The sequence below is a fragment of the Panthera pardus genome, unplaced genomic scaffold (assembly GCF_024362965.1).
Source record: "Panthera pardus isolate Hobbes unplaced genomic scaffold, ASM2436296v1 HiC_scaffold_12, whole genome shotgun sequence".
Lineage (NCBI taxonomy): Eukaryota > Metazoa > Chordata > Mammalia > Carnivora > Felidae > Panthera > Panthera pardus.
In genome coordinates this window covers 56,335,650-56,356,301 of record NW_026526677.1, presented here as the reverse complement: position 1 = coordinate 56,356,301, position 20,652 = coordinate 56,335,650, and the positions used below count along the sequence as shown (strand labels likewise).

Here is a 20,652-nt window from a genome sequence, read left to right as displayed (position 1 = left end):
TAGTCACACCCCGGAGAGAGACAGGTATGGGCCGTCTCTCCACCAGATGCTGTCTGCTCCACCCGTGGGTCCCCAGCGCCGGGACACAGGGTTGTTGAGGAAGGAAATGAAGGGGGTCCCATCTTAGGTTCTGTCATCTTCTTCACTCTGGTGGGGGGACACGTGTGCCTCTCCGTACTGACTGTACGTCCATGGGTAACCAAGGAGTGGTCAGGTGAGGGTGGGGAGGGGGTCTGGACTGGGATTCCCAGGGCCTGCCTTCCTAGCGTTTCACACAGTGCCTCACTGGCTGATCTTGGGCAAGACCTGTCCCTGGAGGGTTGGAGAGACATGGGAACTCTGACCAGCCTCCTTCTTGAGGGCCCAGACGACTCTGTTCCGCAGGAGAGGCTGGGTGGTGGGGTGGTGGTACAAAGCTGGTGAGGCCCATGCCATGGATGGGCAGACCCAGGAAGAGGGGCCAGCTCAGGACTCCTGTGACTTTGGTGCCCTTGTCCTCGTACTGCCCCTTCTGCCCCTCCATTCGTAGTCCTCTTTTCCTTTATTATCTGACTCTATATTGCCTCCTGCCTCAGGCTTATCTCCTCCTGTCACGTATCCATCCATCTCTGTCATTCCCTGCGGCTTCCTCCTGCTCTCTGGCACACTGGCTCCCTTCCCCAGGAGTCAGGCCTGTCTGGGAGTCAGTCTTTTCTTGCCAACTGTCTAAGTAAGTGGTCTCTGTGACTCTGACCAGCTCTTGTCTTCTTCCACCTTCCCACATCTCCTTTCTCAGAGACAGTGTCTCTGCCTTTCACTGTCTCTGGACTCCCTTTGTCTCTGCAAGTTTCTCTCTGCCCTTACCTCTGGGTCTCTGTTCTTTAGAGCCCACATGGTCCAGCCCCTGCGCCTCCTTCCCTGCATGCCCAGCCAAGGCAACAGTTCCAGCCCTCCTGCCTGGAGAACGTAGCCTACGCCCCCTCTTTTGCTGGCTGCCTTGGAAGCCCCTGACAATGCCCTCCGCCCCGCCCTCCTGGGCCCGTTGCTAAGCCTTGGGCAGGCAGCACCTGGCTTCCATAGCGACGGGTGCTTAGAAACGAAACGCCACATCTCCGGGTCCCACTACGGAGTCTTTGCGGATCGAGCGCTTTGCTTTTCGATCAATCAGGACAGGAAATGTGGCCGGCTCTAGGCTGCCTCCAGCTTGGGGAGGCGAGAGGAGAAGTAGCCACAGTCTCTGCCTTCTGGAGCTTGAGGCGGGCCGTGAGGCCCTGGGCCAAGGAGGGAGCCCGGAAGGAGGCCCCCTGGGCTTTTCTCAGGAGTCAGCCTGCTACTGGGAGGCATTGGGTTTGCCAAGGGCCCTGTTTGGATTACTGTTCTACTATTTCTAGCTATGTGACTTTAGACAAATGACCTCATGCCCCGGGACCTCAGTTTTATCAACTGTAAAGTTGGGCTAGTAATATCATGAGGATTAAAATGAGAGAATCAACCAGGTGGGCCTGGCTTTTAGAAGGTAGTCCTTGATGGCAGTCCCCTCCCTTCCTCTTTAAAGTTGTCTGAGATTTAATTAGCAGAGAGGAGGGTGATGCACAGTGGTGTTAGCAAAAAGGTGGAGGCTGGAATGCACCTCACAGATGCAGGGGTTCGCTGGGGCCGTCTCTCTTACCTGGTATTCAGAGAGACTCGAGCCCGCACACCATCAGGCTCTGAGGGGTGTGGAAACCCTGGTGGAGTCCTGGCTTGTCAGGCAGTTAGAATAATAGAATCCTGGACTCCTACATTCTCAGGACTCCAGGCTCTTGCGTTCATGGAATATAAGAAGCATAGACTCTTGGAATAAAGGGACATTATAATAGAGGCTTGATTTTCTTAGAACACAAAGCTCTGGGAGTTCTTGGAACCTCAAAGCCATAGATAGGGGCCTCCCTCTATGATGGTTTCTGAGCTGGCAGGGAGTTTTCAGAGCCTGGGGCCTTGGGTCCCTGTTACTTAGACTTTCTTGTGCCTCAGTATCCCTCAGGGGCTTGGCTCTGAGCTGTCCTGGTGTGTGTGTACGTGTGTGTGTGTGTGTGTGTGTGTGTGTGTGTGTGTGTATTGGGGGCTGGGGTCAGTGATCGACTGCACCCTGACGCACCTCTGGAGCAGGGCCAGCCCAGGAGTAGCTGACAGAGGAAAGCTGGGCTGCAGCTGTTCAGGCGGGGCTGGGTGGGAGTCTGGGCAGCCACCCTTGGCTGAGGACCAGCTTGCCCTCCCTCATCCACCCAGCCTGCAAGCCAGGGCTCGGGAGGAAGCGTCTCTATGTGCCACTCCTAGCGCTGGAGTCAGAGCACCCCTCATCGTCCTGCAGACTGGAAGGCAGGAGGCTCCAGGGAGAGGAGGAGATGGGGTGTGGGTAGGGGCATGGGGGATGAGAGGAGGGGGCTCAGTATGGGGGATGGAGCTTAATGAAGGGCCAAGGCTTCAGCGAGGAGGGTGGAAGTTCAGTGAGGGGGGATGGGGCTCAGTGGAGGTTGCTAGAGAGTTTCTTGGCAATGCATTGTCTCTGCACCATCCTGGGCTCCTGAGGATGGTGGTTGGCAGTAGGGGAGACCGAGCACCTTAAAACCACTCCCCTTTCCCTAGGGTAGGCTGAGAGCCAAGAGCTCCTTTTCTCACCTCGACCCAAAGCTGGGGAGGTTGGTAGAGCTGCTGAGAAAGCTGGGATCTGCCTCTCCTTTTGCTCATCTTCCTTCCTGGTTTCCATGGGAATCGTGGCTCGGGATGATCAGGGTTTAATAGGATGGTGCTATGGGAGGAGTCAGCATCAGGCAGAGCCATCCATCCCACACGGGAAGGGGTTGGCTGCTAAGAAAGTGAGCTCCCTGTCTCTAGGAGTGTGCAAGCAGAGGCTGGATCACCAGTCGAGGTAGCTTTAGAAAGGGACTCAGATGAGGGAAGGCGATTGGGAGGCCTCTTCCCTGGGACACGTAGGCTTTGTGTGATTGGCCCAGGTGGCCCCACATTCCAGATATCCCTGTGCCTTATTGAGGGGGTCATGATGCCTTGGGATCTGCCCCCCAGACCTATCCCCCACCCCTGCTCTCTGTGCCTGGCCCTGAGCTGGACATACACACACGAAGCTGAATCACACCCAGTCTCTTCCTGGAGGGTCAGCGGGTCTGATCGGGGAGGCACACAAGAAAATAAACACAGTTGGGTAAATCTTACATAATGGGGCAGACCAGGCTGGAAGGAAGATTCTATCATTTATTTGTATGGTCAATAGATGTCTTTTTGAGCAATTCTTCTGAGTTGAGCCTTGTTCTAGGTGCTAGGGTCACAGCGATGAACAAAACACAAAGAGCCCTGTCCCCTGGAGTTGACAGCATAGTGGAGAGGCCGACTACCTACCTGGCAAAGCGCGGAGTGATGGGGAGTGCTGGTTGGTGGATGGATCTGTGGAATCCTCATGGATCGCATGAGGAGTGGCCAGAAGGCAGTGTAGGTGTGGCCTGAAAGGAAGTTTGTTGGTGGTATAGGTTAAGGGCTTTGAACAGCTCCAGCTTTATCCTGCAGGCAATTGCAAACTCTGTGAATGTGTGTGAGGCTGAAGAAAAGATGACCCCAGCAGGTATGGAGCTTGGGAAGGAGGCATAGTGGTCCCCCTAGGGCAGACTTGCCCACCTGTGCTTCTGTGTATAAGAGTTGTGTGAACACGTTTCCAGGTATAGGAGTATGTGTTTGTGTGCAGGAGGACATCCTCTATGGGAGGACGACGACTGTGTATGATTATGGTGGCCTGGGGCAGCCTTGTGTGGTGGAAGGATCTTGGGGTTTGCAGATGATAAGGAGCAGATAACCAAGACTTAACATGTGCCAATGCCTGAGTCCCGTGGACCTCAGCCTGGCTGTGAGCCGATAGGTCCTGGACTAGTCTGGACCAGTCTGGACCAGAATGCTATGGATTCCCTTACCCCTCTAGGGTCGTGGACCTGGCCACCTGCTGACGACAAGATAAATGTGCATACAAATAACATGGAAATGGATGAGACCTGTGGATGACCCACCCCTATTCCCACATCCTCTGGGCTTGAGTTACTCAACCTGAGCTCTTCCCCCCTCAGCTGCTGCTGGGCCTCTGGGAGCAGGTCCTGCCCACCCAAAGCCAAAATCCATATTTACCCAATAAGTGCCTATGGCCAGATCCTTTCTCTGTGAAGGCTACCCCCACATCTGGGGCCACAGCCAGAGCTGATCCAGGCTAGTGGCCATGGCGGCACCTCCTTTGGGTGTGAATTTGAATATATACATACTCATGCATTTGCACACACAGTCACACACAAATGCACATATTTGCCATACCTGGACCCATGTGCACACCTACAACTGTTCACACATATCTGCAAGTGTGCATACACACACCTGTGTGCACACACATATGCATATGCACATTCCATAGATGTACACACACACAAATTCAGCTATACTGTGAAAGTATCACACATCCTCACAAAGAAATAAACTTACAAACCTCTAGTCATACCCTCTCCTGCCTTTATCCACACCATGCTCACAGTCCTGGGTGCAAGGCCTTACCCACCTGTGCACACACACGGCTACCGAAGGGTGGTCTATACCCATGCTCTCTCCAGGGCTGAAGCATTGAGGACAGGCTGTAGATGGACACAGAACCCACAGAGATGTCAGATTCCTCCAGGACGCTTCTTGGATTGTCCCTTTGCAGGGCCCCTAGGATAGTAGAGCCCTCTGTCAGTCTGTGGGCTCCACACCCCAAGTCATACTCTGACTGAGTCATACACACTCTCTCCAGAGGAGCCTCCCATACTGAGATCTGGTCCTTGTTCATAGTCCTTGGGTCTGGCATGCCCAGGCAGGCCTGCCTGCCCAAGAAAGCTGCCTTGTACCCAGCTAGGCCTACCTGGATCCTGCCTCCTTCCACCTGATCTGCCTGAGCCCTCAACGAGAACCAGGCCAACTTCTATAGTTGCTGAGGAGTCTGAAGACAGAGAGGGCCAGAAGTTTGCCTGCGGTCACCCAGTATGTCAAGGCAGGGTGCAGATTCGAACCTGGGCTTCCAGGAGTATGACCGTGGTTAGCAGTGACGGGATAAATGCATGTCAGGCACCAGACAGGCTTATGGAAGTAAGACAGGTGGGCATGGGGGATGAGAGCAGATGTGGGGTCTACTGGGTGTCTGCTGGTGCCACTCTGTCACCTGGAGAGATGGCGAGCAGGAAGTCTGCTCTCCCAGCCTGGATGAGGAAGTGCTTTGTGAGCACCGTGGCCCACAGGAGTGTCATTATTATTGGGAACAACAGAGGGCTGGTTTCTGGACAGGGCCTGAGGTCTGGTAGGCCTGGTACCCAGGTTGACAGGCTGTCAGCTGACTCACCTTTTCCTAAAATACTCAGTAGCTGGGCCACTGGGCAGTTATAGCGGCCGGTAAGGTGGGGAGACAAAAGGAAGTGTCTAGAGGGGCTGGGCCAGGCATTCCTGGGGCTGGGTTTTCTTGTGGCAGAGATGGGCAGAGGGTTCAGGGACTGGGAGCATAGGACCCTCAGTCACTGCATCGTTGGGGACAAAAGGAGAGGTAGGAAAATCTGTTCTTCTCACATGCCTTTCCTCAAGATAAGGAGCATGAATTTAGGACACAGATTGGAGCCAGATGGTCTGAGTTTGAATTTTGGCTCCATTACTTACTAGCTGTGTGACTGTGGACAAATTACTTGGTCTCTCTGTGCCTCAGTTTTCCATACGTATAAAATGTGGCTAATAATAGATCCAACTTTATACTGTTGTTGAGAAGGTGAAATGCGAGGCACATAGTAAGGGCTCAATAAATGTTAAAGCCCCTCGGACACAGAGGCCCCCAGCTCCAGATATACACACTCAGCCTTTTAGGGGCCAGCTGTGACCGTCGATTCCACGGGACTGATGTCAGCCAGGAACAAGATACATCTAATCCAGGGTTCTCAAACCTGGCAGCAAATTAGAATCACCTGGGAACATTTAAAATATCTGGGATGGGGGAGTCCCAGGCATGAGCAAGGGTGAGAACCTAACATAGAATCACAGAACGTAGACCCTGGAAGACAGGGACCTATAGGGGAGCGGAGGAGCCCTAGCTTTGGAGGAAGAGTCACTTCCTGGCAAGGAGCGTTTGCGCATGGCCTATCATTTTGGCATCTCAAGGAGCCTTGACTGCCTCTTCTGGGAGGGGGCTGGATGGAGAATTTCAAGGATCACATCGGGGGGATGTTTTTGAAAGAATCTCTGTATCCTGCCAAACATCGAAAGAAAAAATGTTTGTTTATTGAATCTAGTGTATTAACATTTCACAGATGGGAAAAATGAGGTCCAGAGATGTTCAGTGTCCTGCTCAGAATCACACAGCAAGTCTGTGGCAGAGTTAGGACTGAAACCCTTGGAGGAATAGTTGAATCTGAAGGATGGATGCAGAATGAATCTCTCTGAGTTGAGGGAGACGTAGAGCATGTCCCTGGGGTTCCAGCCACTGAGCTGCAGTGTAAGATAACCAAGTAAGATTTAAGAAATAACTTGTCATGAGGTGAGTGCTGTGGAAGTCCTGCTTAGAGCTGAGAGCCCAAGAGATGGTGGCTATGCCAGGCCAGGGTTGGCTCTTGACTGCAGGGTATGAGATGACTTCAGAATAGGTCTGGCCAGTGGCCTTAACAGACACCTCCTGGGTACCTGTGTCCCATCCAGGCTATAAAAGCCCGGGATTGACAGGTACTCAGGATTTGCCAAGGGATTTGTGCACTGGGCTCAGACTCGGTGCTTAGAATAGCCCTTACATCGGTCACCCCCCTTTATAGAGCAGGAAACTGAGGCCAAAAAAGGAAGGGAGGCCCTTTTCTGGGTCAGAACCTTTACACCATCTTAGCCCATGTAGTTTTCTACAGTGTTAAAAAGTAGGCCACATTGCCCCTAATTTGAAGATGAAGTAAAATACATCAACTGGGCCTGGATCACTTAGTGACAGAAAAGCTTCCCACTCCTCCCCATGTCCCCAGACATGATTCCCAGGAAAAACTCAAGAAGGGGACCCAGAGGACTAAGGTAGCATCAAGGGAAGGTCTCCTAGAGGAGGTGTCCACCTGAATGATAAACAGGTGGACAGGATCTGGTGGGCATTGGGGTAGGGTGGCATGGGTAAAGATCTGGAGGTGAGAATGAGTCAGTCACTCATCTGCGTAGAGGAGGAAGTATAAATTTAAGAAATGGTGGTGAGAGGGTCAAAGCTGGGTAAATAAATGAGGGCTAAGTTATAGAGGGTCTGCCATGTCACGCTGAGGATTTGGGCTTTATTGTGTTTGTGGTAGGGAGTCTTTAAAGGTGTCTGAGCAGAGGCAGAAGCACGTGCAGAGCTGTGCCTCGGAAACAGAGGTGGGAGAAATCCGGGTTTGGAGGGCCTCCTCCTGAGCTGATGGCACAGCCAGGGCTCCGCCCAGCCTGTGTGCCAGGTGCCTGGACTGTGTCCAGGACTGGGCTCAGTGACTCAACGTTGAGGAAATCACTCCCCAGGGAGAAAGGGCCCAGATGAATCAGCCCAGTGAGGAGGGGAGGCTGGGGGCTCACTGAGTCACCCTCCAAGTGGGGAAGGGGGGTGTTGCAGAGAAAGGGGCCAGCAGTGCAGCGGTCAGGATTCAGGTCAGTCCACAGCAAGGGCTGTCGGGAGACTGGCTGACTTCCCACCATTGTCGGGGTTGACTGTCCTGGCAGTCTTGTGAAAGAGATGGGATAACTGAGGCCCACAAACGGGAGGGAATCTGACCAAGGTCAAGCAGCAAGTCGCCGGCAAAGGCCTGACATGATCCAAAGCGCACCCTCTAGTCCAGACACGTCCTACCACCCCAGCGGATCTCATGCTAAATGGAGGCGAGGAACTAGTGGGTCCAGGCAGGGAGCTGGCCCAGGTGATCCTTCCTCCCTCTGCCCGCCCCCATTTCCCTCGCCCCGCAGATGGCAAATAGGCCCAGGCGGCGCTGCCGCGAAAGGACAGCAGGGGGCGTAGAAGCGTCACGGCTGCCGCAGGCGCCTGAGCACAGAGGCCGCGCTGCGGAGAACTGCGCTCCGGACGCGCGGGTCCCACCGCCGAACTGTGAACTGTGTGGCCCTGGGGCCTGCACCATCTCCGGCTTCCGGGGACGCCAACGCAGACCTGCCCGTCCGGTGCTGGGGGCCCGGCGCCCCTACCCTGCACTCAGGAGTGGTGCGCCTGCCCGTGTGTGCGCTCGTGTGTCCGTGCGCACGTGTCCCCCGCACAGATTGGCTATTGCCCCCCAGGCCTGTCCGTCGCTGGGCGACCTCTAAAATTCTCCCCGACTTCCCCATTTCTCCTGAAGAGGAGTCAGCCCGCGGCTCCTGGCATCGGGTCAGCGGCCCCTAGTCCCCTATCCCCCGCCTCTCCGCCCCTCCCGTCACTGCGCTGGTCTCTGGCTTGGAGCTCTGGCCGGGCCCCAGGACTTTCTAAGTGGGGGAAGAGGATGTGATCTGAAGAGAGGTTCTGAGAGACGAGGTAGCTACAGTAGGGGCGAGGGGCCAGAGGAGGGAGCGGAGGCTGAGAACCGGCTACCTGGTGGGCGATCCTAATAGCGGACAAGCTGGAAGAGTCTTGAGAGCAGAGAGAGAAGGGAGGTGAGAGCTGGGGTGGGGGGGGCCCAGGGGGGTCCGCACGTCCGACTAGCCGAGAGGTGCAGCCCGCGGTGGCGGGAGGGTAGGCGGGGCTGCGCGGTCGGGGGCGGGGAGTGGGCGGGCCGGGGCGGGGCCGGGGCGGACCCTCGCGCGGACCCGGCGGAGCTGTCGCGGACGCGCTGACCGAGCGCAGCGGCCGGGCCGGCGGGCGGGCGGGCGGCTGCTAGCATGGTCCTGGTGTTGCACCACATCCTCATCGCTGTTGTCCAATTCCTCAGGCGGGGCCAGCAGGTCTTCCTCAAGCCGGACGAGCCGCCGCCGCCGCCGCAGCCATGCGCCGACAGCCTGCAGGTAGGGGGGCCCCCAGCACTGGGCACGAGGAGGACGGGGTGCCGGGCGAGCGCCTGGCTGGGTCCTCCACGGAGAGTGCAGGCGCCGGCTCCGTAGTCCACTCTGCCCCTGAACCCTCCTCAAGGTGGGCCCCCTCCCCTAGCTCTGAATTCCACTCCTGTGCTGGGACTGCAGCCCATACCCGGAGCCCTTGAATCCCCAGCTCACAGTTGAAACCTCACCCCAGACTCTGATCCCCTTTCGGATCTGGGACTCCACTCCAAGCACTGAACTCCCAATAGGGAGTTCACAGTAGGACCCCAGCCGGGCGCCAGTCCCCACCGAGAGCTCTTTAAACCTGGAACCCCTTGCCTCCCAGATCAACGGATGACCCCTGCCCCAATCCCCAAACACCCACTATATATTTCAGACTCCGGGTACACCCATAACACCTGAACCCTCAGCTTTCAGCCAGGACTCCCCCTCAGTGCTGGAGCCTCACCCCAACCCCTGAACCTCTACTCCACAACCTCGTCTGTGCCCCCATCCAGATTCCCACTCCAGCATCTGGACTTTGATCCTCGCCTGGGACCCTACCCCAGGGTCAAAACGCAGCTTTTCCTCATAGCTTGTCTCCTTCTCTGCAGGACCCCCTCCCACCTGCCTCCTGCTTTCCTTCCCTCCCTCCCTTCTGTATAGGAGGTCCCCTAGTCTCTTAGGGGTCTCACCCTCTCCTCTTGTTTCTCTCCAGGTGTGGTAGTCCCACTTTATTCTCTGGTTTCTCCCCTGGCTTCTCCGAGTCCTTCTGGGCCTCCTCTCTCTCTGCCCCTCCATTTCTCTTTCTTTGTCCCCTCTGCCCTGTTCATCTTTCTCAGTTTGTCCCCTCTATTTCTCTAGGTCTCTGTCTTTGTTCTAGGGTCTCACTCTGTGATCATCCCCTCCCCCTATATCTGCCTCTGCTTTCCAGTGAGGAAGGGGCAGGCTCAGAGTGCTGGGCTGGTGTCTGCAGGACCTCCACCTGCCCCATGTTGTCAGGCATGGCATGGTGTGGGCGCTCGTAGAAGGGGCTAAACATGGAGGGTACAGCCTTTGGGTGGTGCCCAGGGATCTAAGGTGGGTGGGGATTGTGCAGTGGCACTGGGGTTCATAACTTGTAAACCCCCCATCCCCACTGTCCTGGTCTTGACTGGGAGCAGCTGGGGGTGTGGGATTGGAGAGAGGGGAGTAGACTGCAATCTGGTGTCAGTTACCTGTGGTGGGAGGGTTCCAGGACTGGGTGAGTCTGAGATGTATGTATTTGTGTAGGATGGCCCACGTTGCATGTGTTGGGTGTGCCTTGTGCGTGATCATGTGTGATGTGTCATGTAATATTGTGTGTGGCACCACCAGGGGGATTATTTGGGGGGGGGCGTTGTGGGGGCTTATGGTGAGTGTGAAGATTGTGAGTGTGTGTCATTGCATGCGGTGCATGGCTAGGATGGTTGTGTTGTGAGTGTGGAGTGGTGCCGTGTGCATGAGTGTTGTACGTGTAGGGGACATGTGTGTATGTGGTGTGTCTGTCTCCGTGGGGTGGAGTTGTTGTAGGGGCAGCCTGCCTGGGGGATTGCGTGTGTGGTTGCGTATGTTATTGGCTCTTGTGTGTATCCCAGAAGAGCCACTGTGGGGGCCTGATGAAGGGGTTTCATTGGACGTCGTGGTGGAGGGGAGTGGGGTGGGGGCGTTGTGTGTGCCCGAGTGTGTTCGCAGCCTAGGTGGCTTAGACTCTCTGTGGTACATCCTAGGCTTGCTTGGGAAATGTATTAGGACCTGTGTGTTGGTGTTTGAGCATCATATGTCCGTGTGATGGCTGTTTGTGCAACTCTGGGTAGGGGAGAGTGCAGCAGCCAGGGCCGAGGAGTCCCAGGCAAGGTTGACTCTGTGTGTGTGTGTGTGTGTGTGTGTGTGTGTGTGTGTGTGTGTGCGCGCACACACCCACATGCACATGGGGGGGAGGAGGCAATGTGCAGGCAGGATTGTGTATGCCGAGGGGCTGTGTGTGGCCACAAACATGTGACATTAGGCGTGCACATTATCTATGCAGGGTGTGTCTCGTCTAGATGGTGTGTGTGTTGAATTTAATTGGACGTGTGTGTGTGCCTGTGGTTGGGGAGGTGAGTGTGGGGTGTGTGAGGTGCATGGTGGGAGGTTGAGTGTGAGTGTGGTGTGAGGTGTGGGTGTGTGAGCTGTGTGACTTTTCAGTGTGACGTGTGGATTATGTGATCTTTTCTCCCTGTGAGCTGTTTATGTGTGGTGTGTGGTGAGGAGTGTGGAAAGGGTGTCCAGTGAGCTAGCGATGTGTGTGTGGGGTGAGGCAGTGTTAAGGGCTGTGGAATGTTCTGCAGGGGTAAGGAAGTGTGTGCACACGGTGTGTGGGGTGAGGGACGAGGCAGTCAATGTTTGGGGCATGGGGGATACAGCAGGTGTCCCATAAATGTTCATGGAAGGGTGTGCGTGTGTGTGCAGGGAGGGCTTGGCTGCCATCTTGTCCTTGCTCCCCTCCCAGTTAGGTCCCCAGAGATGCCCAGTGACGTCCTCTCATGGCCCACCCCAAGCTAAGCTGCCTCTACCCTTTGCCCTTCATCCTCCTCACTTTGACCAAGGCCTTTGTCTTGGGTTTCCGGCTGAGCAGGCGCTGGACAGGCAGGCGGCGGGTGATGTTGTGGTCTGGGAACCTTTGTTCTTTTCCTCTTGGTCTGTGTCGTGTTTTGGGCTGGGATATGAGGAGGGCGGGGAGAGGATGCACGTGTTGCAGGGTCACTGTGTTTACTACCACCTCACAATGCTCCACAGCGGGGAGGGGTTCAGGCACAGGCCGTGAGGCCCGGGTGGCATCCCCAGTGGTGCCTTCTTGGCTCAAGAGCAGGCTTGAGGGGCGTCTGAGTGGCTCCGTCGGTTAAGAATCTGACTTTGACACAGGTCGTGATCTCACAGTTCGTGGGTTAAAGCCCCGTGTCGGGCTCTGGGCTGACAGCTCGGAGCCTGGAGCCTGCTTCTGATTCTATGTGTGTCTCTCTCTCTCTCTCTGCCCCTCCCCTGCTTGCACTCTGTCTCTGTCTCTCTCTCTCAAAAATAAATAAACGTTAAAAACATAATAAAAAAATAAAAAAAGAGCGGGCTTGGGTCAGGAATGGTTTCTGGGTGAGTTTGCCACCATGAGGGATTAGTCCCATGGGTGGCCCAGTACCCCTTCTGGCACACGTGTCTCCAGGATGCTGAGCAGTCAGGGGCCCTCTTCTGCCTGCCAGCCTGTCCCTCTTCCCTTCTCTGTGTGGCCCTCAGGGAGTGTCCCTACTGGGCTGGGGGTCAACCAGGAAGGCCTCAATGTATCTCCTTTTGTTGACCTCCCATCTGACAGGAGGAAGAGTCCCTGCCCTCACAGAGACCCTTATCTGAGAAAGGAAGCGTGGTGACACTTTGGGGACTCTCTAGTCTGATAGGGGAGATGCCAGTCAGGAGGAGGACCCAGGTCACACCCTCCAGAGAAAGCAACGGGGGAACCTTAGTGGGCAGCCTGCTGACAGGTATTTGAGAGGATGAAAGGCCAGGGCTCCTGGCAGTTGGAAGCACAGAGACTACCAGAGTCAGTCAGGGGAGGTGGCTGGGCAGCGCCCCAGCATCACCCTCCAAAAGGTTCTCTGCGGTGAGTGGGCTTAATAAGCTGGGCCTTGATGGGGGTGTTGAGTAGGCAGAGCAATGTGGCCTGGGGCTGAGGAAGATTCTCAACTGGAAAATTCAACTGGAAAATTCTCAACTGGAAAATTCAAAAACACATCTTGACGGCATTTGATCCTTCCCAAGAAATACTGTCTAGCCTTGGATGGCCATCCCTGGGCCTCCAGCCTTCTCGAGCTTTCACATCGCCTCTTCCCTTCCCCTTGTCTTTGGCCAGAATGATCGTCATCGTCATCATCATCTTTTAGGCAGCTCTTTCCAGATTCCAAACTCCTTTCAGAGAAGTCTCATCTAACAGATTGACTCATTCACTTGTCTAAAGCATTTATTGTGCACCTGCTACACACTAGGCAGGCACTTAAGTGCTGGGGTCACAGCAGTGACCAAACAGGCTTCCTGGGGCTCTCGTGTCCTTTGCCTGAGAAAACCCATCTTCCCAGCTCGGCCACACTGTCGGCCCCTTAGGCCCCGGGCACGTGACCCTCCCTCCTGTGTTACCCCGGCCTGATGTACACTTGATTCTGTGAGGCTCCAGGTGTGCACCCCATGGTGTTGGGCTCACCGGAATGCGAGCTCTTCAGAAGCTGGGCCAGGTCTGCCCATCCCGCGTGTCCTGAGCTGGGCTCGGCACAGTCCAGATGGCCACATCGATCATCAGATGTCCATATACCCTTGTGGGGTTGGCAGCCCATGTGCCGTCCAGAAAAACCGAGGCCCAGAGCAGGGAGGGGATTTTAGGAAGTCTCCTTCTTAGACCCTCCTATTGCCAGTGTTCTCAGAGACCAGAGAGGTCAGGTGATTTGTCCAGGTTTCACAGCAAGGTGACAGAACACAGCAATTTTCTATTTCCCAGAAAGCAGCTCTACTGGTCAGCAGGCTGGACTCCAGCCCCAGCACCATGCAGCTCCCTGGCTGGCCTCCGTGCTGCCTGTGGCGGGTGAACGATTATTAATGACCCCCCTGGCAAGGAGACAGGAAACGTTTCCCAGCCACAGCTGGGGACATGCTCCCTGCCAGCCCCAGCCATCCATACCCACCCCGGCCCTGGTGTCAGCACGGATGTTATCTCCATTCTGCCCCAGCCTTCCTCGCTCCTCCTGCCCATCCGCCTCCCGCATCCTTTTCCTCTCAGGGCTAAAGGACAAGAAGAGACAGAGCTTTCTGAACAACATCTCTGTCTCACCACTTTCTCCAACTTGATTCATCTCCACCTTCTTCCCTGCCCCAGACCAGCCAGAAGCAGCCCCTCCTCCTGGAAGCCTTCTCTGAATGCACCTGTAGGCCCTCCAGCAACCCTGGCCTGGACCCTGGCTGCTTCATCTCCCTCACTGCAGACTTCGCTCCCACTCTGATGGCCCTAAGTCTGGGCTGGGGACTTCCCGTGGCCTGTCCTCAATTGTTGTCTTAAGACTGACACTTTCGGGGCGCCTGGGTGGCTCAGTCGGTTGAGTGTCCGACTTCAGCTCAGGTCATGATCTCACAGTTCTTGAGTTCGAGCCCCGCATCGGGCTCTGGGCTGACAGCTCAGAGCCTGGAGCCTGTTTCAGATTCTGTGTCTCCCTCTCTCTCTGCCCCTCCCCACTCATGCTCTGTCTCTCTCTGTCTCTAAAAAATGAATAAACATTAAAAAAATTAAAAAAAAAAAGACTGACACTTTAAAGGGGCGCCTGGGTGGCTCAGTCGGTTAAGCTTCCAACTTTGGCTCAGGTCATGATCTCACAGTCCATCAGTTCAAGCCCCATATCGGGCTCTGTGCTGACAACTCAGAGCCTGGAGCCTGCTTTGGATTCCTTGTCTCCCTCTCTCTCTGCCCCTCCTCTGCTCATGCTCTGTCTCTCTGTACCTAAAAAATGAATAAATGTTAAAAAATTTAAAAAAAAAAAGACTGACACTTGGAGGATCCTCCCGGATGCCTCCTCCAAGAAGTCCCCAGCCCAACCCAGGGACTCTCACTTATCCTAAGCACCCCAGCCTGCCTGTCCATGCCACACACTATATACTGCCAGGCCTTCCTAGGTGGACATTTAGTGAGTACCTACTATGTGTCCCACAGAGAGGGGAGGTAGAAGTGAGCACAGTGTGGACTTTAAAGCTCTGCCACACACTGCCCCACGTCTGAGCAGCAATGTGTCTGCCCCATGGCAGGTAAACACACCTAGGTACGAGGGCTGATGGCAGCCAGGTGATGGGGTCGGGGAGGAGGCACAAAGACTGATGCTGGTAGGTGGTGTGGTGAGGGCAGTGCTGGAGAGAAAGTAGGAGGCCATGGTGGGACAGAGCAGCAACCCCTGATTCAGCCCAGAGTAGGAGGGAGGGGCAAGTCGGGGAGCTTCCAGGAGGAAATGTATCTAATCTGAGAGTTAAGGGATGAACTAGGAGAAAGTTCTGGACAGAGAGAAGGAGTGAATGGCACACGTGAAGCCTTGCTGGTGACAGACAGAGGGAAGGAAGTGTGGTTCTGTAGTTCTGTGTAGCTGGATCCTGGACTGCCAGGGTGGCCGAGTCCTAGGGTGGGATCTGGTGTGTGTGTGTGTGTGTGTGTGTGTGTGTGTGTGTGAAGCTGGTGACAAGGCTGGTGATGTCTGCAGGGGCCAAATTGTGCAGGACTCCCAAGTGAAGGGATTTGTGGACTTTTCCCAGAAGGAACTGGGCACTAGGTGGGGAGTTGAAAGCAGGGCAGGGACTGCTCAGACCTGCTTATTAGGAAACCTGGGCCATGGCTGGAGAGCACACGGAAGGGGTGCGGCAGGAGGCTGGGCTGGCCTTGCTGGAGGCTGGTTCAGTGTGGTCCAGAGAAGGGCGAGGAGGCATGGGCAGGAAGATGGCCAGGATGGAGGGAAGGAGACAGACCTTCGAGGGGTGAAGAGGGAGCCGCTCAGCTATGGAGGTAGAAAGAGAGGGAGCACCTCCCTGCGTGTCTGGTTGGGCTCCTGAGGGAAGACTGGGCGTGAGGGCAGATGCCTGGGCCTGTGTCAGGGTCCTCTAAGGACTGAAAGGTCTCAGGAAGGTCTCCCAGGTCAGGAGCTTGGAGGCTAAGCAGAGACCAGGAGACCTGGCCCCCACTCAGAGCTGCAGTATCCTCTCCAGGAGTGTGGGGACTCGGGAACTGCCCTGGGCAAAGAGTGTTCAGAATTCAAAAATTAAAACAATCTGTGAAACGTAATATTTAATAAAATTCAAATCCAAAACTGTATGAGCACATTCCAAAATGAGTTAAAATGTAAATTTATGAAAATGCTAAACATACTTGATGGTTCTAATATCAAATGTAGGTCTCATTTGCTTCCCTCCACTTCAGATCAGACTCCCCTGAAGCTGCTGCTGCCTCAGGGGTGGCCAACAGCCCCCCCCCTTCTCTCCCCCCCCCCCCAGGCTTCCAGTCTTGAGTTCAAGGCACCTCCTCTGGGGAGCCCGCCCTCTGGCTGTTAGCTTCAGGTGGCAGGCCTTTTGCTTTTCCTGTCCTCCACCCTGAGGGAGTTGGCCCCATCTGTGGTTGTCTTTATTTAGGGGGCCCAGGTGTAGACCTAGAGGAGGGATGGGCGAGAGAGTTGCACCCAGATTGGAGGAGGGTGAGGGGGCTGAGAGATACTCAGCTACAGTGCTCAGTGGGGGTGGTGTGGGGGCACAGGAGGACTGGGGGAGGGCCAGGAGGGGGCATGAGGGGAAGTGAGCAAAACTCACAGAGCCGCCCCACTCCAGCATAAACACAGCTATTTCCTAATGTAAAAGTGACACCATTTCTGGAACACCCGAATGTTGTGGTCCCGTTTTGCCATCTCAGGGGTGGGCATTGCTTGGCTTGCACTCTCCGGTCATCTTGCACGAGGCCATTTTCTGGGCTGCGTTTTCTCACGGCGGGCGGGGGCGGGGGGCAGGAAGAAGGAAGTAGGGGTAGTATCTCCAAGGAGTGTAAGAGCACCAGCTCTAGGGATGCATGACTCTAAGAATCCGGCAGTGTCAGTTTGTGGGCTTCTAGCCTTCCATGACTCTTAGCTTCCAGACAGAGCTGTGTGCAAGCTGGGTTGTGCGATTCCGACATTCTGCAACTTGAAGTTGCTGAGACTCCAGGAGCCAAATAGGCGGGCATTCTGTGAATCCAGGATTCTAGGATTTGATGATTTGATGATTCAATGATTCTAAATGGGGCTGCTGGGAAGAGCTGCAACCACCTTCCTTGTTAATGTCGATGTTAGGTTATTAAAAACATAAGGAGAAGCAACGGAGACAGCTCAGGATGGAGGGTGGCCCCACCCCCAGTGAGAGGGGAGGAGGGCTGAGCCGGTGTTGGGGGACCCAGACCCCTCTCCACCTGGGTCACATGGGCAGATTCTCCTGCCCCAACAGAAGTGATGTCTGTGCACGTGTGAGATCTGCCACTCCCTAAGCTTGCAGGATAAGGGGTCATTTCCTTCATCCCCCTGCCTCCATCCTTCAACTATTTCGGATTATAGCAGAGAGAGGAGTGCCCTTTCCTCCCAGCCACTAAAGTCTCTGGGCAGAAATGTCGACAGAGGAGGAAAGAGAGGCCTGCTTACCACCTACCCCCCTTCCCCACCAACCCTGGCCTGAGGGGGAAAACAGGACATGAACGCTTCCTGGACACGGACGTGGAAATGCACGAACACTTGCTTGTGAGGGCCCCAAGTACAAAGGGCCTCCGACTGGGGCAGAGGGCAGGGCAGCCAGAGGAGCAGTGTGGGCATTGGCTGGTGACCCATCAGCACCTCTTGAGCACAGGCCAAGGAGGGAGGACCCTGCTTGTGCCCTGGAGGTGGCTGTGAGAAGAGCTTAAGGAAGGGAGGTCCAAGGCCAAGTCGCCTGGAGATGGATGACCGGTGGGTGCTCCCTTGTGGCACAGGCCGGGCAGCTTGCTGCCTCTTGGCTTCTGCACTTGTCTCAGCACCTGTGCCAGAGTTGGGTGGGGGGGATCCCCTAGGCAGGAGAGAAGTATCTTTGTCCTCTAGAGAGCTCGCTCCGACTGGGTTCCTCAGAAGCCTGGTGCCGCTGCAGGAGTCCCAGCATGGTGGGCTCAAAGATCAGGTGAGGGAGACCAGGAGCTGGCCCAGGTCGCACAGCAGAGCAGGACCTGAAACCCAGCTTCCTGAGTCCCAGTCCTGGGTGCTCCCCATTGTCTGCAGCTTCCCCCTTTCCCCTGTAACACCTGGGGAACAGGAGCTGAGGCAGGACTCCTGTTAGGGGGCAGAGCCCTTGTCGATCACTCCTCCATCTTTCTCCTCCCACAGGCCAGAAGGCAGGTAGGGTGGCGGCAGCTGCTCCCTGTCATCCCCAAGGTTCCATTGTCTACCGCATCCTGTCTTGGCCCTGAGGATAGGGTCCCCAGCCACCCGACCCACAGTGAGCCTCCTGGGCGCTCCTGCCCCTTCACTCGGGCTCTCTCCCCACCCTGCAAGTCTCCATCTCTGGCTGGCTGCGTGTGTGTGTCAGCCTCCCTCCAAAGATCATTAGACTTGGACGGGCCCTAGGAGATCGAGTCCCATGCTTTTATTCTTCAGAAGAGGAAAGTAGCTCAGAGAGGGAAGGTCCTATGCTGGGCCCGCGTCACGGAAGCACACTGCCCTCGGTGTCAGGCGGCTAGGGTGTGAACTGAGGTCATGACCCACAACGGGCTTCTCTTTCAGCCCTGAGTTGTTATCCCTCTTCTTTACTCAGACTACTGTCTTGTCTGCCACTGTGCCTGCCGCCTAGCTGACCCCTACCTTCGGCAGAACCTGCCCTCGGGACATAGACTGGAGCTCAGGACTCTGTGACTGGGATGACACCCATGCCCACACGGACACACAGACACATGCAAATGCATACATGAGAACATATAAGTCCCAGGTGAAAACCTATATCTCATAGTTAGGAGGCTGTTCTGGAACCTGGTGTTCTCTTCTTGTGAGGCACCACACACCTCCTCTAGGAAGCCCTCCAGGACCTCTCTGCATATTGTCTCCATCTCACTAGCCTCTTTATGACAGCTGGGTTCTACGATCCTAGGTTCCTCCACTGTGATCCCAAGGTCATGGGTGAGTCTCCTCCTAGTCCTAAAGCCCCTCCTTCAGTGTCCCTTCCTTCTGTCTCCAAGAGGGGCTCAGCTTCCTGTGGCTGGGTGGGGAGAGCCTTGAGGTCCCCAGAGGACAGTGGGACAATGAGGAGGCCGTGACAGATGAGACATTGTGTCTTCCCCAAAGCAGGCTCCACCCTACCCTAACCTCCTGGCTGGTGTCTGGGGCACGACTCTTAGGACTAGGGTCCTCATCTGACCCCACAGCCTTGACCTGTCAGCGTAGAGGTCAGAGAATCATAACCACGATCCCACTCAGCAGTTCTCTAACTGGAGGTTGTGAAGCCCAGGTCCCCAGGGTGTCAGCAGCATAATAATGGGTGCTGCAGACTCCCAGGAGGGGTGAGCTGGACCTCCCTGCCTGGGGGGTAGGCAGGGGTGTGGTAAGCACTGAGGCTGGGTGGGATTATGGGGGAGCTGTGAATGCCTTGCTGAGACTCCCCTTTTCCAGCCTACCTTCCCCATGCTGGCAGCTGGTGCTGGGGAGCCAGAGAGCAGGGGCCTCTCCAAGGAGGGGTAGAGAGGTGGGAGGGTATTTGGAGAATCATAACTAGCACTGCCTCCTGTCACGGGAGGGAGAGAGAGTTGGGTGGACCATCGGAGGCCTGGGTGGAAAAGAAGGCTGAGGCCTGTGGACAAAAGGGATGGGCTTGGGGTGAGGTGTTTAGCTCAGCCCTTGTCATTTCCTCTGCCGGACATGGCCGGGTTAGCAGGGTCATCGCACAGAGGGAAGGAACAGGCCGGGACCAATGCCCTACAGTAGACTCGCACACATGGGTGACCTCGTCACACCCTGGGCTGCAGTCAGTCCGTGCAGACCATAGTCACCCATGGAGATGGCCACATCTAGACCACCGCTCCACACGCAGACCCAGTCTTCCTGGGCGACACTCAGGCATGGCTGAGTCGGGAGATCCCATAGGACACGGGGACATGTGGGACAAACAGACACCCTGCCACAGCCACACCACAAGTATCCACATACCAGGTGCAGCTCCTGTCACCCCTATGGTGACCCAAGGAAAGCCATAAATTCCAACAGTCATGGGCAGGCATCCAGAACCTGGATGAGAAGAGGGGACCACCAGGCAGGAGACGCAGAACCCCCCCACCAATGCCAGACTGTGCCCTCCCCCCAGCTCGCTGAGCGCCCAAGGCTGTTTATTTCCTAGCAGAGATGGGTGTCTCATCCCTCTCCCCCTCCCGTCCCCACCACACGCTTCCAAAGCTGCCAAATCAAATCAGCCCCTGCGCCCGCGCCAGGCTGGCATGGCGGCCAGCAGCTGACTGGAAGGAAGCCAGGCTCAGAATATCCCGCCGCCTGTGCCTGTCCAATGCTTGGGTGTGCTTGTCGGGTGGGGGTGGGGAGGGGCAGCCAGCCCCTGGGCAGTGCCTTCGAGAGGCTGGGGTTTCTGGAGGCCACCTGGGTGGTAGGCTCCTGGAGAATGAGTGAGCTGAGCAGCTCCCTGGTGTCTGCCAGCATTATGAGGCGCTGTGGGGTCTGACTAGAGCCCAGATGACTGAGCACCAGGCCAGGGTTGGGGCACCAGCTGGGAGCCCGACCCCGTGGCTGTGTGAGCTAGATAGGACAAACCCCATTTTGCAGATGGGGAAACTGAGGATTAGAGAAGGGTAGTGAAGTTTCCTGGAGAGAAGCGGAAGTGGAGAAGCATCAGAAAGGGTGAAAATGTGGTTGTTCCCCTCCTGAGGAGGTCCTGGTTGAACAAAAGAGCTCGACTCTGTTCCCAGAGAAGTGGTGTCCACCTGAAGTAGGGAGTAAGAAGGGAGGGTGAGGGGAGAGCAGGGTGAAATCACGCGAGGCTTCCTGGAGGGGGCCACTTGTGGGGAAGAGGAAGCCCTGGGCCTGCTGGGGACTGGGTGGGCGGGGGTAGGCTGGGAAGAAGGGG

The 20,652-nt window shown here is 56.0% G+C and overlaps 1 protein-coding gene and 1 long non-coding RNA gene across 2 annotated transcripts in view; one reads left to right on the top strand and one right to left on the bottom strand.

The window, feature by feature from the left end:
- PDE2A (phosphodiesterase 2A) overlaps nt 1-20,652 on the top strand; it is a 94,587-nt gene that overhangs the window by 19,005 nt on the left and 54,930 nt on the right. The window contains 1 exon segment of the mRNA XM_019449706.2: nt 8,916-8,988. Within this exon segment, the coding sequence (XP_019305251.2) occupies nt 8,916-8,988 (73 nt within the window).
- On the bottom strand, nt 3,215-4,743 carry LOC109267148 (uncharacterized). The gene is made up of 2 exons (XR_002079959.2): nt 4,582-4,743; nt 3,215-3,473 (listed from the first exon to the last, which is right to left on the bottom strand). It is a non-coding gene; the product is annotated as an uncharacterized LOC109267148 (long non-coding RNA).